Source organism: Salminus brasiliensis, chromosome 1 (genome assembly GCF_030463535.1).
Source record: "Salminus brasiliensis chromosome 1, fSalBra1.hap2, whole genome shotgun sequence".
Lineage (NCBI taxonomy): Eukaryota > Metazoa > Chordata > Actinopteri > Characiformes > Bryconidae > Salminus > Salminus brasiliensis.
Genome location: NC_132878.1, coordinates 50,273,533 through 50,292,606, shown reverse-complemented (window position 1 = coordinate 50,292,606; position 19,074 = coordinate 50,273,533). Strand labels below are relative to the sequence as shown.

At 41.2% G+C, this 19,074-nt stretch overlaps 1 protein-coding gene across 1 annotated transcript in view; it reads right to left on the bottom strand.

The window, feature by feature from the left end:
- kifap3a (kinesin-associated protein 3a) overlaps positions 1–17,756 on the bottom strand; it is a 32,827-nt gene extending 15,071 nt beyond the window's left edge. Inside the window, exons 1-10 of the mRNA XM_072681511.1 lie at positions 17,540–17,756; positions 16,878–17,009; positions 12,905–13,050; positions 12,665–12,723; positions 12,196–12,337; positions 8,726–8,825; positions 8,199–8,323; positions 6,416–6,514; positions 6,105–6,283; positions 5,243–5,405 (exon numbers count right to left, since the gene is read on the bottom strand). Coding sequence (XP_072537612.1) covers positions 5,243–5,405; positions 6,105–6,283; positions 6,416–6,514; positions 8,199–8,323; positions 8,726–8,825; positions 12,196–12,337; positions 12,665–12,723; positions 12,905–13,050; positions 16,878–17,009; positions 17,540–17,655 — 1,261 coding nt within the window. The 5' untranslated portion in view covers positions 17,656–17,756. The remainder of the gene's footprint in view (positions 1–5,242; positions 5,406–6,104; positions 6,284–6,415; positions 6,515–8,198; positions 8,324–8,725; positions 8,826–12,195; positions 12,338–12,664; positions 12,724–12,904; positions 13,051–16,877; positions 17,010–17,539) is intronic.
- Positions 17,757–19,074: the final 1,318 nt, after the last annotated feature.

Sequence of the window (19,074 nt, the reverse complement as noted above, 5' to 3'; positions counted from 1 at the left end):
AAAAAAGGAGGAAGCATAAATTTTACTGCCATTAATAACTTCAAGCCACGCTGCTCTGCCCTGCAAGCAACAGCAACGGGCTGTGCACATGTGCTTCTCATTAGGCAAGTACATACATACACGCACATACACACATGCGCACACACACACACATATATTTATATATATATATATATATATATATATATATACATACATATAAATGCTTCGCTCTGCAGGTAGGGAGAACACAACGCACGGTGGATCCTTTACAAGGGCTGAGGAGATCGGCCCCTATAAAACTGTTCAAAACACTACAGGAGCCCTGGAGAGGAGGGGTGGGGGTGTGGGGGGGTGCTGTTAGAAACTAATTATGCTGTTCAGGGGCAGTTAGAGGGAGAGCAAAAAGCTAACTTCAATTATATCCACGCAAACCACCCAGCCTCCATGAAACTACAGAGAACAGACATCCAGGGGTCAGCTCTGCTGCAGCCTCGGCACCCCTCTCCTGACCTGCAGTGAGGGGATTTTAGCATGGTCATCCTTCCCACAGCAAAAACACAGCAAACTGCCACGGTAAACAAGACTTCAAAGCAGGACAGGTTTATGGGCCAGCAATAAGAACCTGATCCTGTGAAGCGCACAGAGACAACAAAGGAGGGGGAAAAAGGATGCAAAGACTGAGTAAAGAAGCAGCTGCACTCGTAGACGTCTACAGTTATTATTGTTGTTGCAAATGAATGTAATTTGTCCTGCCATTGACACACTCGAGTCATCAAACCAAATCCTGTAGCCAAAATGAACAAATCTGGGGCCACACGAACAGACAGATGTTCTCTTATCTATTGACATATCTATATCTACCTATGAAACTATAGCTGTTACATCTTTACATTAATAGAACACTGCTGCTGTGGTGCCTGTAGTAACTGTAGTGGTGCCTGCTGCAGATCTGCTACAGGTCCACTCCGACATCATCCAGTCATCCAGCCAAGTTTTGCCATCTGATAATGTGTAGCTACAGTGGTGACAGTGTCTCAAGGCAACACTAGCTCACATAACACCTTATCTGACGTCAGCTGACAGAATGGCACTTGGGCTTTGTATTGGCAAAGACCTGGTGATTCAATACAGGGGCTACAATTCAATGCACTGCAATATACTGTGGTACCCTAAGCAAGGCAACATATTGGGATGTTTTTGAAAGCAAATATTAGAAAAAATAAATAAAATAAATAAAACACACCACAAAACAAAAGGATCCATTTTTTGCATGCAAGCTATTCATTTTAGATGGACACAGATTGCGATACTCCAGTGTATCAATATTTTCTTACATCCCTAGCGGTCACCAGACCATCACAATACCTGTCGCAGTGGCTCAACAGTTAACGTTTGTTAAAACGGAAAAGGAAGGCAGGAATCTGCAGGAAAAGTGGCGTGGGGGCAAATGGGAAATGTTGTGGCCTGGAACACCTGGCAATAAGCCATGACTACCACTGCATAACTGCACAATTCACAGGATTTGTCTTTTGGCAAAACAAGGCCGCACATCATTATTTCCATTACCATTTTCATAGGTAATAATTGCGCTGTTATTTGTTCTGCTATTAAGTGTTGGTCAGAGGTTGACAGAGGTTTCATCCACTTTATTTAAGGGAGTTTTCCTTGCCACGGTCACCACTGTTTTTAAAATGTTAAAGTGTTGACCTACCAGGCTGTACATAACAAGGCTCCAGCTTACATTACAGAGCTTTTATGTCCACTTAATATTGTAAGATCACTGAGGTCCTCCAATCAAGGGTTATTGATTGTTCCACGAACTAAACTAAAGTTAAAGGGTGACCAGGCTTTTGCAGCTTATATGCTCCCAGACTGTGGAATCATCTCCCTACTGACATCAGACTTTTGGCATCGGTTCATGTTTTTCATTTTTATTCTCTTGCTTTTTAGTAGTGTCTGAACTTGTGATATTGACTTTTTGATACTCTGATTTTGTTTTGGATTATTTGATGTACTTTTATGCATTTTATGATTACTTACTTACTTGCTCAAAAGAGACTTAGACTTGCATCTCTGTAAAGCTGCTTTGTGACAACACCTGTGTTTAAAAGTGCTATATAAATAAACTTAACTCGGACAATGTACTCCCTAGTCTTAGCCTAAGAAGCTCCACCCACATGTAAACAGAGCCTCTCATACCTATTGTAAATAAAGCTGGCTAACAGGATTGCTATCCTCATGTCTGTGTATGTGCACTTCTGTGCAGCGTTTTTTATCATTAGCTGCCATAGCAGGTGCCTGCACTGGATGTTGTGATGATGACTGTCTGCCCCTATACGTCACAGCAAAACACTAGGATGCTTCTTTGCCACACTTAAGCAGTGAAAAGCACCAGACTCTCTGACATCAGGCGAGTTCTATTGCATCAACTAAAAGATGCCCATGCTGGGTAGCATCACGCTAAGTGGTGGGGGGAGAGGAAGGGCCCAAGCGACTCAATGACAGCTAGGGCATTTATGTTGTCTTAGACGCCTGGCCACAAGTGGTTTGTTTTCCTAAAACAAACGGTGACAGAATTTCCATGCTTGTTTCAATGAGCAATGAAGAACAATGAGAAATGATTTATGTAAAATCACAACACCCTATCCTTATCATCAGCACTAACTGTGAGGGTTCTTCTAAAAGGTTAGGCAACATAACTAGGCTCCACTGTAATGGCTATGAAGTACTGATCACTGGCATTTTGACCTCATGAGCAAAAAAATGTGTCAAAAGGTGACTGGTCAGACTGTCTCATCTCCTCTTATCATGAAACCTAGTCTAAATTCTTTGCTTCCAAAAGGTGCTGCTTTGATAAACACTGCAGCATACCAAGCTACGCTCCAGTCCACTGCACTGCAGATCTAGGATGTAGGGATATTGTCCAGAAAGATGGGCTGCAGACACCTCCCCTTCACAGCTCTGAGATAAGCAACAGTGATGAGAGGAGGCCCGAGTCCCACTTTCATCATTACTGGCAGGGTCGCGACCCTTAGTGGGGGCACCAGGGATCTGGAGGCTCAAAGGTTCTGAGTTGTGCTTGGCCTTTTCACTGAGATAAGAGATGAGAGGATCTAAGTATGTTCATCATCTGAGTGCCAGAGATACAAGCAAGTCACAATAAACTCATGTTTATTACTTGATATTTGAAAATGTATGTTTTAAAATGAATTTAAATGAATCTGTCTGCTATTCCCTAGAGCTAGTGTAAGAGGTGATGCATAATTCATAGTTTTCATAGGTAATATAACATGACTCTAGTTTACCAACAGAATATGAAGCATTATGGATGTTAATATATATATTAATGTATAATCTTTATACAGCGTTTGGCAATATATTATGCTACAACATCAAAAACACAGACTAATATTACAAATATTTACATATACAATATAGTTCCATCACCATCTCACTTAATGTCAGATGCTATAAAGGATGCTTGTCAATCATGCTTGTTGTGGCTCTACAGACATTATCAGTAAAGAACTACAAGATAACACCTGATTCATTTGAGTGGACAAATATATTCAATTCATGTTATTACATTTATGAAGATCTCCATAAGATCTCCATAAGATCCATAAGATGGTGTCCTGTCGTATCTGGCACCTAGACTAGACATAGACTGTATCAATAAGCCTTATGTGAACATTGCGCTGTCGCCAGTTCACAAGTTGTCTCTCCTTGGGGCACTTTCGATAGTTGCTGACCACTGCACACTGGGAAGACCGGCCAGATGTTTCAGAGATGCTCTGACCCTAGCTGTCACAATATGGCACAGCCTAATCAAACCCGTAACTAGGTAATCAAATGCTGTTCATTGAACCTCTTTATGATTTTAATTTAATGGCTGATCAGTGTTTTTTTTCTATTTAACAGTTATATAAGTTTAGTTATGTCATCAAGGTTTGAGAATTTATACGAAAAAGTGACTGAGGCCAAAAGTCACACAATCTCTCTGTTACTCACACTCTTTCCCAAATGTCTCTCTGTTGGAAAGCTTCAGCACTTCATAAATTTATGCACAGGAACAGTTTACATGTAAAGAGAATTCCTCTGCACAAGGCACAAATAATTCTAACTGGAGCAGTACCTGATTATGAGGCAAAAACATCCCTCAGGATTATCTTACTTATTTAACCCATCACTAAACTGAAACATTCCTACACATGTATAACAATAACTGTTCCCATACCTTATAACTTACAGACATTCACACACACACACACACACACTCTTTTCTTTAGTGCAAATACTCAGAATCATTGGCTGAATGGATGGATGGATGGACCATTAGCTACAGGAATCTGATCCAGAAAGTTCACAGAGTGTGTGAGAGTGTGTGTGCGTGTGCCCACATATCTCCACAGGCTGCTAACACTGAACGTCCCCCGCACTGAAAAAAACAACATTTACTTTAAGAGTGAGTGTGTTATTTTAACTAGTATATTATATTAATTATGCGGGACACATGACACCCCCACAGGACTCCTGAAAAGACACTCAATGGTGCCAAAGGCAACCGTGCCTGGGTGTACAGGGCAGACACCAATCACACTCCGTATTTCATCTCAGGAAGTGGTTAGTGTAAGGGCCGGACACAGCCGGACCCGGTCCAGCCAGCGAGGAGAATTCAGTCAATGTCTGCAACGTGTTTGATGTATGCTGATTTGGCCCAGGTTTTGCTAAGCATTACATTATTCAACTTATAAATTGCATTTATAAGTGCGGTGGGCAGAGGTTTTTGGGGTTTTTTATCACTGAAATAGCAATACAGCTCAAAGGAAAATATACAAAAGTCTTACACTGTCTTACTACACTTGCTGCTGTGTCTGAAGCAGTTCAGGCCTTTAGTCAGTCAGAAATCTACATAGGAAGGGCCAAACATCTAGACAGTGATGGAATAACTACTATGGCTGCACAATATAAACTGGGTGCTAACAGTTATAGACACTGGCCCTGGTCACACTGACATTACAGATGGCTGCAGTATATGCAAACAAGATGTCTATTTGGCTAACTTAATGCATTTATGTAATCTCACAATAGAAAATTACTGTAGAGCATTCAATGTGTTCTATGAGACCTGTGATATCTAGCAATATATGACTAGTCTGTACTGTACAACTACAAGCTGTCTGGAGGTTTCCTTTTCCCTTCAACTAAATATCATAAGTGAACAAATGGCAAAACGACCAAACACAGCTTTGTTGCGTACCTAACAGAGCAGTAAGTTTGGGCAGCAGGCCAACCTGCACCATCTTGCTGCGGAGGCCTGTGTCGAAGGAGAGGTTGAGGAGGAGACGCAAAGTGACATTCAGCAGATCTTCGTGATCACAGGGCACCAGCTTAGCCAACTTCTCCACCGTGTCTGTTTCCGCCTGTCCCAGAGCAAAAACAGCATAAAAACGACGGGGTAGTAATGGAAGGAATGAGAGAGTGTGAGGAAGAGAAAGAACAAATCTCACTACTTTCTCCAACACCCATTCAGTTTACCTCAGCAGTGACGCACCACTTCTTTCACAGGCCCATGAACGTGTACTGTCTGCAGCGCTGTTTTTAGTGATGTGGCCACAACCCGGCTTGTTAACACATCTGTGGGCCACTGCAGCTGCGCTCCCACTCAGCCGCAGCCACAAAGACCAGGGAAACCTGAGCCCCATTACGGCCACTGTGCAATGACTCTAAACTGTTTTCAGTCCAAGCCTTGGGCGCTAATGACTGCTGTTGCAGCCATTTATTAGGAACTACCACCACGGCCCACAAAAATATGAAAATAAGTAAATAAATAAATACTAGTAGCTACATTAGCAGGACATTTTTTTAAATACACAGAAATACGCTGCCACATTCTGATCCCATGCTTTATTTGATGTACAGCTGTTTTTGAGTGTGTTATTGATTTTGGTTTTATGTACAACCAAGTACATAATTAGCACACTAAAAAGTGCTCCAAGCAAGTATTGGTTTATTGACTGTATGTGTGTAAAATGTCAATTTCAACCAAACTATGAATTTCAAGAAAATCTGAAGTGTGAGTTTGGCACAGGGTTGTCGAGACGTGTGTGTATCTGCCTCACCATATCGTTCTTGTTCTCCAGAAAGATGCTGAGCTTCTTGAGGAAGGACACAACCAGCACCAGGAGCTCCTCGCTGTCTCGGTCCAGAGTCTTCACCAATAGGTGCACTATGTTCTTGTTCCTCATCTTCAGCTCAGTGCGTGTGTCCTCAGACAGGTTCAGCAGCAGATACAGAGCCACTGCCAGAGAGACAACCAGATATATATTATGATGTATGTGTAAAGAATAACATTTATCCGTTTTTACAAATTAACTCACTAACTCAATAACTTCATATTAACCTTACTTCAATGTCCACATGAGTGCATTACCTCTAAGCAGCTGCTCCTGTTTGGTCAGCAGGCCCTGGTACTTCTTTAGAGCTTTCTCATACTCTTTCTTTAGGTTCTGGTTCTCTGGGTCATCCTCTCGTTCAACAAGTCAAGGATTTTTGTTTTTCTGGAACTATTAACATGAATTGTTTCCATCTGGTTATTTCATGCAACCTGTATCTGGATTGTGTCCTGATAAGAATTTGACTGCCTGCATTTACACTTGGTGGTTAACCCCTTGACCCTAGACTTAATTTGAAGGCCTATTATTCAGTAACTAATAATTATTTAATTTAGTAACTACTATCAATTTTCCAGTAACTGCTAGAAAAATAATATGTTGCATATGTTGCCTGAAGGCAAGGAAGTGAATATGGATTCACATTCAGGCTTCTAGATTGCTTAATATGGTCAATATCTTACTATCAGTTAATATTAGCAATTTACAAAATAACCAAATGCCTCTGTTTTTACCTATTCTATGTCAAGCCTCGAAATCGTTATAGACCTTTTCTCACAGAAACGACCATCCTGTGCTGTTTTTACCAGCCTTGAAAAACTGTGTTCTCCATATCAGCTTATGAATAGTTAACATTAGCCGCTCCTTGTTGGCAACGATATTTGGTTCTCCCACAGCACTAAACACCTGACAGATTGACGAACCAGTCCAAAATTTGTAAATTTCTGTGTAAGACAGTGTTTTGGTCTGAATCTACATTTTGCTTTTACTAGCTTGTGAACTGCACTGTAACGTAGATTAATGACAAACAGCTTCAGATGTAGTTGTAGGAAAGAATGTGACTCAGAGAAAGGACTATTTTGCATAGCATTGTTCAGTGTTTTCTTCGCGCCCCTTCTGAATAAGGTACTGCGGCCATGGATGGTGTATATTATGACGCAATATATTAGGAGGGGATCTGGCTGTCAAATGTAGCTAAAAAAGATGGATGTAACACCGTAATAATGCCTGGCTTAAACGTCTCAGGCCAAAGTAGTGTTTCAAAGCCAGGGCCGCAGCTGAGGACGGCTGCATTTCTCGGCCGTTACATCACCTTCAAACGCTGCTGAGAAATGCAGCCTTCGTCCCAGTTAAATCAAAGGGCTGGAGAATCCTTGGAGACCTTTAGCCTTCAAAAATGACAGAAAACCACCTAGACTGTTAAGATGCTGCAGCATTAGTGTTTGTAATGAAATGAATGAATACATTGAATTTTTATTGATGAAACATGAATACATGAATTCATTGATTTTTTATTTAAGCTGCAACAAATCTACTTGGACCATCTCAAACATATGTGACTAAGCACTGAAGAGGATCATATGTTTACCAGTGCAGCCAAGGTCTCTGCTACTTTATTTAACCTAACCTATAAATGCATATATTGGGTCACTAATGACCTGTAATCTTCTATGACCTCTTCTAAATGGGTAAACATATTAGTAAATGTGTCTTGTTGTTTTATTGCTTTAATTGTTTTCATCTGTGCATTTTACACTATATTAGCAGTCTGTAGATTTGTGTTAGTTGTAAGTGGCGGGCATGCCTGACCTGGAGAAACCCTCAATAATTTAAGGGGTTAAACTCTCTCCATGTCCTGAAGCAATGTTAGGGGATCTGGTACTTTGCCCCTTGGAACTTAGGGGGTCTGTTTAAAACAGATGGGGGGGGGGGGGGGGGGGGGGGGGGGGCATGCTTTCTTTGACCACTGAACTGACATAACCCCCTGACCTCTGGGTGACTCGCCATCTCCCTTCAACCTCTGACCAGTCAGAGAAAGGATATCAGCCTTCTTCTTCTTCAGCAGCTCCTCTTGCCACAGGTCATACCTCTTTAGCTCATGCTCGATGATGTTCATGCACAGGGCGCCGATCTTGTAGTGGGTGATCAGTCCGTGGAACTGGATGAAACTGAGGAAGGAGCGTTTAATTGTTTTGACTCAGAGACCTGGACTACGTTCGGCCATGCCAAAATAAAGCCTCGGCTAGCGTCAAACACGGAATATGATGGATGTGAACCAATTCCATTTTACCGTCCAGCAGAGAAACACCGAACGGGAGCAGAGCCAAGAACTACTATGGGTTTTCACAGTTACCTACGCAGCCCGCTACTCAAATTGATCTTGACAGTAGACAATATGCTGTATTATGATGGAGCAGTTTAGGATTATTATTTCAAAAAATGAAAACAAACTTTCATAAATGGAATACTGTCAAAGTGCCTCAACCGCTTAGACTAGTAAAACAGAGAGAGAGAGAGAGAGAGACAAAAAGAGTAAACAGTGAGTGCCAAGCAGGCAGCCTGCATCATACCTGGAGAAACAGAAGAAGACGTAGATGATAGTGGTTGCCAGATCCACGCTCTGCTTCCAGTCCTCCCTCAGTACTCGGGCCAGTGCTCCGAGTGCTGTCTCTGTAGACAATGGCACAGCACAGAACACTCAATACTAAGACCACTACGCACTCTTTAAAAGCACGAAAGATGATCTCTCTAGCCATGTATTTACAAAAGTGCATATGAGGTACAAAGAACTTAACTGACAGGTAGAGCAATACCAAAAAACTGCAGTCCTGGCCCTGAAATTTGACCGGCTTTTGACCGATATTTGAGAAATACCTGCAATCATAACTACTAAGCATTATATTGCGTGGAAACCATTCCCTACTGTTAAACTACACTGTTAGTAGGGATGTAAAAATTATGCAGTTCAAGTTAATAGAGTATGCTTTACTCAGAGATGCTGGCATTTGTGTGTTGTGGTCATAGGGACGAGGCTAAAGGCCTTAACTAGAAAACTGATGGGTCTATCAAATCTATATGCAAGCCCTGCTGCATTTAAACACTGAGGAAGGGTTATACAGCTCTCTGCTCTCCATCATATAGATACGTTTCTTCTTATTTATTCATTATTTAGTTTAACCATGTTTATGTTGAGACAATATCCATACTACGTGATACTTCGAAAACAGAAAAGGGACATCACCCTGTGGATCACCACCGGTGGATTGGCAAAAAGAGCTTCATTGCTTATGGGAGTGAACAGGTTTTGTAGTTGCCGTCTGCTTGCGCCCCTTGCTGTTAGCACGCAGAGTTATTAGTCTTAGTTCTTTTCTGTAGATTCATTAACTGTTCTTCGGTCATTCAAAACTTGTGTTGTGTTGGCTGGTACTTTCTTACACAGCTTCTGGTCGTTGCTAGGGTACAGGCGAATGAGGCAGACGGATACTGAGACTTTTTCAAAGTGCTGTCATCAAGAGATATTGGCACGCAACTAATATTTTCAGCTAATCACACTGTCAGATTGGAAATTTACTGCGGGTGAAAGGCTTCAGACATCAGGTAAGAAAGTCAAACAAACGTTGGTTAAAGTACCACAGCACATATGGATGGATGGTGGATGGTAAAAACCAGCACTAGGATGCTAAGAGTGCGGGACAGGGCATCGAAAGTGAGCAGAAGGAACGGGGGTCTGGGGGGGTGGACGGGTTGGGTGTCGCAAGCTGTACCGGAGGGAAGCGATAGAAGAGGGGTTAAAGCAACAAGGAGGAGGGGGCAGAGTTTCAGTTACAGAGAAGAGAAGGCACGGAGGGCAAGAGGGTCAGAATAGGCAGAAGGAGGCAGTAGAGGTCGTCTCTCTTGCGGCTTGAGAAATGAGACTTCCTCTGTGAGCGGACATGCGTGTTACGCTGCAGCACGTGCCCCCCTGGGCCTTTCCCGTTTCCGTAAAGACCCCGGGGCGACCCCGTTAGAGAGTTATCACCATTTTCAAACACAATAACGGTAATGACTTCTGACAGCTTTATGGAGGATGTAATGCACTGTGACAGGAGAGATGTACGGGGGACGTGTTGTTTTGAGGGGCAGCAGAGGTGCTGTTATGCAGGGAGAGAACACGAGTTGGGAAATAGTCAGTGAAAAGGGATAGTCTCTGAATACATACATAAAGGTGAGAGAGAGAGGGCTTGTACTGCGTTATGGCTAGATTGTGGGAAGTGGACGTGTCAAGACTGTACAGACCTCAGTTTAACAGCCATGGTCTGTGAAAGCATGAGGAAAGCAAACATTTTCAGCTAGCTAGTAGTTACTTTTAATTAACCACACACAAACACACACACACACACACACACACACACACACACACACACACACACACATATATATGTCATGTTGTGTCGAAGCCATCTTGCTGATTCAAAGGACTGGACAGTACTTCGTGATTTAAGCCACACATATATCAAACATTAATAAGCCATGCCTAGAAAACAGCCAATTCCCTTCCGATAATGGTTAATGCCATTTTCTGATGACTTCATCTAGGCGAACCTGCAAAATTATGAACAACTGAATACATCAGCCAAAAAAAAGTGGAGGTATTTTCTATCACACAATCATTTAGCCATTCCCAAAATTACATAACATCAGAAACGCTTTATTGCTATACCTCAGTAAAACACAAAAGAATTCAAGCTTAGTATGGGAAGAAGATGTAAATTAAAACGAATACTGTCATAATGTGATGTCTTGTTATATGATATTGAGAATATTACATTTAGCTCACCCTGACAAACAAACTACACAGGAACCCAACCAGCTAAGATAAGTATTGCACTTAACAAAAAGAGCATTTTAGACTTGAAACAAAATTACTCATGTCTATATACACCTATAACTATAATTATTATTGTTATTATTTTTATTAACAATTATTATTTTGTAAGCGTGTGTATCATCATATTTTTATCGTCTGAATAATGGAGATATTATCTGGTATCGACTATTTTTCCCCCCAATCCAGTTCTGAGTCTTAATTTTAACTTGTGTTCAGAGCACCATATGGTGTCCTCAAGACACCCAGAAATCACTTCCCAGCCGGCTGCAGCAGTGCAGACGTTCTCAGAAGGTAAATAAAGAAGTCGAGAGTCCGCAGTGTGGAGCTATTTTACAGTGGAACATGAAAACAGTCTATAATATCTGAACCGAATCGCTCTGTTTTACCAGCGTGAGAACCGCACGCCTTTCTCCAGAGTGTGTAACTTTACCACCACACACACACAGTGATTAGACTGCAGTGTTGTAAAGGAGCTGGGAGCTGATTAGTCAGGGAGGACAGTTGATATGATATTTAACAAACTATAAAACAGTCCTTTTAAGAAAAGTCTCTACTAAACTAAATCAATCAGTCCAGAATATCTCATTATAGAAACCGCTACTAAAATAAAGAGATTTTACTGAACTTATTAATCAGCAGCACAGCTGATCTAACCTGTGTAACTGGACTATTTATACACACACAAAGATCAGATCGGCTGATATCAGCATTAAGAGACTCAGACTGGATCGGGGGGGGGAACAACCTAATCAGAACATCCCTAGTATTTCCTGATGATACTTCTATGAAAAATAGATTATATAATTAGATCTCTCCACAACAGTCATCAACAGCTTTTAGAAATGTTTTGTCCAAGTTTAAGTGAACACATATGGCGTTACTAAAAGTTACGTAGCTAGTTAGTTCATTCAGTCAAACTGGTCACTCTGCACTGTCTGACCCTTACTTTTTTGTAAGGGTCAGACAGTGCAGAGTGACCAGTTTATTAATAAAACACACAGTTATTGCTCTCAATCCAATAATCCTAGTAGACGTTTTCCCCATAGGGACTGTAGGGTCTGATACAGGAGCAATATCAACATAGGACAAAAAAAAATAGGACAAAAGCTATTCGTATTCGACTTACACAACTATAAGCTGTTGTGTAAGTCGAACTTTGGCGCTGCAGCATACCATTTTGTAGCAGTTCCTCCAGGTTGTCAGGATTACGGGCCAGGTGCAGGATTAGTGTGGCTCCTCTGATTTTCTCTGGGACGTCCTCATACAGCAGCTCCACATAATCGTCTATGTTGTTAATATTGGCCTCCTCATCCAGCTATAACAGCACCACATCAGCATGTCAGAGGGCTTAACTCATCATCATAATACATTTTCCTTTACTTTTTTTAAGAAACATGCAATGCTTCCACTCACTGCCCAACTGAATAGACAGTGCTGCTGACCATACTCATTAAGAGTGCAGACCATTATTAATACAGCAGTGACTCTCGCATGGCACTGGCGTAGCAGTGTGCAGACTGAGAGAGGTTTACCAACCAAAAACATCCTGCAACACTGTGGTCAGAAACTGCCCACAAATGAAGGATTACAGAATGAATAGTGGACAGATACAGTATACTGTTGGGCAGAACCTTTCACATACTTCCATCCCTTCGAAGGGTGTAGGATCCCTTGGTTTGATCTGCTTCTTCTCCTTTTTCTCTGAAGATTGAATAAGAAAAAAACATGAACAGAAACAAGCATCAACCCATGGGTCACATATTCATTGGACTTCTTTATAATTTCCATATGAAACAATTCTCCTTCCATTTTCTTTACGTCTGTTGTAAAATAGCAAAACTGGCAGGAATCATTTATACTGATTGCTCCATTGCACTCATACCTGTGGAAGACTTGCGGTTCTGCAGATAGAAGAGCAGCTGTTCCACCTCTGGAAGTTTGGACGGTGAAATGAGCCTGCATTCCTCCACCACCTTCCGCGCTAATGACCCAATGTCAGTGTTGGGGTTAAGGCTTTTCAGACGAATGCTGGAAAAGGGGGGAAACACCTTCTTTTAAAAGAATTTGCAAACCGGATTCCAAAAAAGTTGGGACACTAAACAAATTGTGAATAAAAACTGAATGCAATGATGTGGAGATGGCAAATGTCAATATTTTATTCGTAATAGAACATAGATGACAGATCAAAAGTTTAATCTGAGCAAATGTAACATTTTAAAGGAGAAATATGTTGATTCAAAATTTCATGGCGTCAACAAATCCCAAAAAAGTTGGGACAAGTAGCAATAAGTGGCTGGAAAAAAGAAATTGAGCATATAACGAACAGCTGGAAGAACAATTAACACTAATTAGGTCAATAGACAACATGATTGGGTATAAAAAGAGCTTCTCAGAGTGTCAGTGTCTCTCTGAAGCCAAGATGGTCAGAGGATCACCAATTCCACCATTGTTGCGCAGAAAGATTGCAGCAATACCAGAATGGTGTTACCCAGCGTAAAATAGCAAAGACTTTTAAGTTATCATCATCAACCGTGCTTAACATCATCAAAAGATTCAGAGAATCTGGAACAATCGCTGTGTGTAAGGGTCAAGGCCGTAAAACTCTACTGGATGCTCGTGATCTCCGGGCCCTTAAACGTCACTGCACCTCAAACAGGAATGCCTCTGTCAAGGAAATAACAGAATGGGCTCAGGAATACTTCCAGAAATTATTGTCAGTGAACACAATCCGCCGTTGCCAGCTGAAACTCTACAGTGCAAAGAGGAAGCCATTTCTAAGCAAGCTCCACAAGCTCAGACGTTTGCACTGGGCCAGGGGTCTTTTAAAATGGAGTGTGGCAAAATGGAAGACTGTTCTGTGGTCAGATGAGTCACGATTTGAAGTTCTTCTTCTGGGACGCCATGTCATCCGGACCAGAGGGGACAAGGATAACCCAAGTTGTTATCAACGCTCCGTTCAGAAGCCTGCATCACTGATGGTATGGGGTTGCATGAGTGCTTGTGGCATGGGCAGCTTGCATGTCTGGAAAGGCACCGTTAATGCAGAGAACTATGTTCAGGTTCTAGAACAACATATGTTCCCAGCTAGACATCATCTCTTTCAGGGAAGACCCTGCATTTTTCAACAAGATAATGCCAGACCACATTCTGCAGCAATCACAACATCATGGCTACGTAGGAGAAGGATCCGGGTACTGAAATGGCCAGCCTGCAGTCCAGATCTTTCACCTATAGAGAACATTTGGCGCATCATAAAGAGGAAGGTGCGACAAAGAAGGCCCAAGACGATTGAACAGTTAGAGGCCTGTATTAGACATGAATGGGAGAGCATTCCTATTTCTAAACTTGAGAAACTGGTCTCCTCTGTGCCCAGACGTCTGTTGAGTGTTGTAAGAAGAAGGGGGGATGCCACACAGTGGTAAAAATGGCCTTGTCCCAACTTTTTTGGGATTTGTTGACGCCATGAAATTTTGAATCAACATACTTCTCCTTTAAAATGTTACATTTACTCAGATTAAACTTTTGATCTGTCATCTATGTTCTATTACGAATAAAATATTGACATTTGCCATCTCCACATCATTGCATTCAGTTTTTATTCACAATTTGTTTAGTGTCCCAACTTATTTAGATTCCGGTTTGTAAATGAATTCGACCAGTGAAGGGGTTTGGTGGCTGATGATTGCTAATTTACTGTTGCACTGGATCAGTAATAGATACTTGTAGCTACAACTGCTACACTAAACCTTATTGGATAAACCATTTGTTGATTCCTTAACTGATGCAAAAACCTACATGTTTTGTACATGAGAAATAACACACAGATAAATTTAGTGATTTTTCTCACATGCCTTACATTAAAACAAACCCTGATACGTATTCTGGACTGAGATGTTTGTAGCACAACTAAGAGAGAAAAGACATCATCCTTTCTATATATATTAAACAAAAAAAAAGAATGGCAGAGAAATGTGATCTCTTGCTTAGCGGTTCAGATGAAAAAATTATAAAAACACCATTAACAAAATGTTATTAGTTACTATAGTAAAGTATAGTTATATAATTTTTGCAGTCAATCAGTGGGAACAAATTCACTGATGTAAACTAATGTACACATAGCGCACCCCCCCCCCTCCCTTAATTCAAGTGTAGTCAGTCAGCAAGACACGTCTGTTCTGCACTGGAGCTACAGTTAGGCCCAGAAATATTTGGACAGTGACAAAATCATGATTTGGGATCAGTATGCCATCACATTGGATTTGAAATGAAACAAGATGAGATGCAACTGAAAGTGTAGACTTTCAAGGTGTTAAACAAATATCTTCTTCTTCTACTACTTTTGTGGAGGGGCTCAAAAGTAATTGAACAGATTGCCTGAAATCTGGAACCCATGGACATCACCGAACCCTGGGTTTCCTCCTTTGTAATACTTTGACAGGCCTTTACTGCAGCTGTCTTCAGTTGTTTTTTGTTTGTGGGCCTTTTTTTTTTTCTTTCTTAAGCAAGTGAAATGCATGCTTGATCGGGTTGAGATCTGGTGATTGCAGAATTGCCTTAAACAAACTCCTGGGTTGCTTTCACAGTATGTTTTGGGTCATTGTCCAGCTGTACTGTGAAGCAATGTCAAATCATCCTTGGTTGAATCTGAGCAGAAATTATATCCCTGTACACCTCAGAATTCCGTCTGCTTCCTCTCTCTTCTGCCTTCTGTCACACTGTCAATAAACACTAGTGACCCAGTGCCATTGGAAGCTAAGCATGCCCATGCCATCACACTGCCTCCACCATGTTTTACAGAGGATGTGATGTGCTTTGGATCATGAGCCGCTCCAAACCTTCTCCATACTTTGCTCTTCCCATCATTCTGGTACAGGTTGATCTTAGTTTCATCTGTCCTAAGAATGCTGCTCCAGAGCTGGACTGGCTTCTTTAGATGGTTTTTGGCAAAGTCTAATCTGGCCTTTCTATTTTTAAGGCTGATTAATGGTTTGCACCTTGTGGTGAACCCTCGGTATTTGCTCTCCTGAAGTCTTCACTTTATAGTAGACTTAGATACTGATACAGCTACTTCCTGGAGACTGTTCTTAAGTTGGGTAGATGTTGTGAAGGCTTTTTTTCTTTACAATGGGAAGGATTTTGCAATCATCCACCACTGTCTTCCGTGGACGTCCAGGCCTTTTTGAGTTCACAAACTCACCCCAGAACGTACCAAACTGTTGATTTGGCCACTCCTAACATTTCTGCTGTCTCTGATGAATGTCTTCTTTTTTTCAGCCCTAATGATGGTCTGTTTCACTTCCATTAAGAACTCCTTTGACTGCATGATGTGTGGGTTCACATCAACACCTTCCAAATGCAAACTCCACACCTGGAATCAAACTTTTACCTGCTTAGTTGATGATGGATAAATGGGAGTATAGTCCATGCAGCCCATTAAATAGCTATTGAGAGAACTATCCAATTACCTTTGGTCCCTGGAAAAAGGAGCATCTACATATTAAAGAGCTGTAATTCCAAAACCCTTTCTCCAATTAGGATGTGAATGCTCTTAAATTAAAGCTAAGAGTCTGCACTGCCAAAATATTTCTGGCTTTTCTATATTTCTAGCTTACAAATAGGGAAAATCAGTGTACCCCAAAATCACGCATTTTTGAGTGACACTGATTTTCATTAGTTGTTAGTGACATTAGCCACATAGCTCTATTTTGGCTGGCTGGCTGGCTGGCTAGCTGGCTATGTTAGATAAAGGGGGATGGACTGTGCATACATTAGATTATATCAGTAAATCTTTTTGTTAATGCAGTGCAGCTCGGGGTCCTGCACCTGCGTGGACAGTAGGCAATAACACTGCTTACATTTTCTGACATGCCTTGCGCTCTCCCAACATTGCGTCTCCCATCTGTCCCAAAATCCTCGCTTCCACTTCATAGTTGACAACCAAGGCTCTCTCTGTAGGATGTACATCCAAACTGCCCCCCTTGACTTTCCTGAAGACACACAAACACAGAAGCATCCATTCAAATACCATCAAGCAGACATTAATCTTAATAGGTAATGGGTTGATTGGGGTATGTTAGCTAGCTAGCTAATGTTTGGTAATGTTATTTGGTGACAGGTCTGAGTGATCTGGCACCAAATCTGGCTTAAGGAGAGCATATGCATATACTGTCAACACAAAAATCTACCAATATATCTAGCTAAACGTTTCAAAATGATGACTGACTTCCACTAAAGGTATCTAGCTAAGCTAGCTAACTAAGAGGGGTTTAAAGGTGCGAGGTTTTGCGTGACAGCGGCGATCTGAATGAATGGCTCGTTTAAGCTGTGTAGGTAAAGACAGCCCAGCCTCGCCGGAGAAACACCCTTTTGACATCAAAACGCACTCCACAGCCCAAAGTCGAGCTTCAACCCAGTGCTAGATATCTGCTGCACCTCGTACCTGCGAATTCCTCCTGGAGTGAGAAGCAGTGAGAGCTGGTAGCTGACCGTTCTCCTAACGGGGAAAGAAAAGGCTCACCTTGTTAGATATCGAACGTCGTCTGCCTGCATTGTGTCTGTGTAAAGATCCGTCCGCACTGTTTGACTGCTGTTTAATACCTCTGCAACATTAGCTTCACTAATTTTCCGACTCATTCATCGTATTCAGTTTGGTGCTCTGACAAATGTTGATGTTTGTGTTGCCAGGGCGTGTAAGCGAGCTCCCATGAAGCAAGGCAGGAGGCCGGCCGGTTTCAGCGCCCTCTGCAGGCGAGGAGGATTCAGCAAAACCCACCCAGGCCCAGTACTGAAGCTCCCTGCTGACTGGCCCTCTAATCCAAAGTGAAGAAGCCAGGACTGTGGCCCATGGCTATTGTGTAAATGATAATAACATCACTGTACACCAGTTTGCTTTGCTTTCATTACTATTATAAATTGTATGGACAGGTCATAATATTTTTTTGTGACACATGGACGATTCCTTTGCCCAAACATGTTATTTTGGGCCTTAGTAAACTACCTTTCGTGGCCTCATAAAATAATTTCATGGTTTTATTTTGTGGCCTCAAACTATATTGTGACCTCAATTTATTATCTCAGGATCTTGATATATTATTATTTTGTGGCCTCCTTATATTATTTTGTGCCTTAAATATGACATCTTGTGGCTCCATACATATTTTTGTGGCCTCATTATATTATCTTGTGCCTTCAAGAAAATAACTTCAAAATATTATTTTGTATTATTTATTTTCTGTAATATTATGTGGCTTTAATGTGTTATTTCGTGACCTCAGTACATTTTGTATACAGTATTTTGGCCATTAGAAGCTGCAGCTGTGGCCTCAATATATGATCTTGTGGCCTCACCTTTTTATACACAACTACCACGTTATCTTAGAGCTTCTTACATCATAAAACAATAAAATATCACTTATCACTTTAGGATAGGCTAAGATAAGATAATCCATTATTAGTCCAACAGTGGGGATTTTCTTAGTGCCACAGCAGCAAAGGGATAGCAAGACACTCAGATGCAAAATGTAGATAAATTACCACTATATACACAATATAAATAATAGAAGTTAAATGTTTTTAAAAAAAACTTCTGTAAATAATCCATTATTTACAGATTATATACAGATAATTGCAAATTGACCCTTAATTGCACATGGGGGGGGGGGTATGTCTTATATGTCTACCTTTGTACCTATACCTGTATATCTATCGAAAATGCAAACCAAACCAAAATATTATAAACAAAACATGTTATTTTATGTTGTTTACATTATTAGCAAACATTTGCTAATGTTAAACAATTATTTTTATTACTTCTTTTCAATGAACTGTACTTACTAAAAAACTATTTTGACTGTAGGTTTTGCCAATTACACACCAGTACAACAAGATTCAACTTTTAAAGCATTTATCCCATCTGTTGCAGTGAGCACACACACACACACACACACACACACACACACACACACTAGTAACTAGGAACAGTAAACTCAGACAAACAAACACACAGGGTGGTGGGCATCCCCCTCAGTGCCTAGAATGCGATTAAGTTTTAAG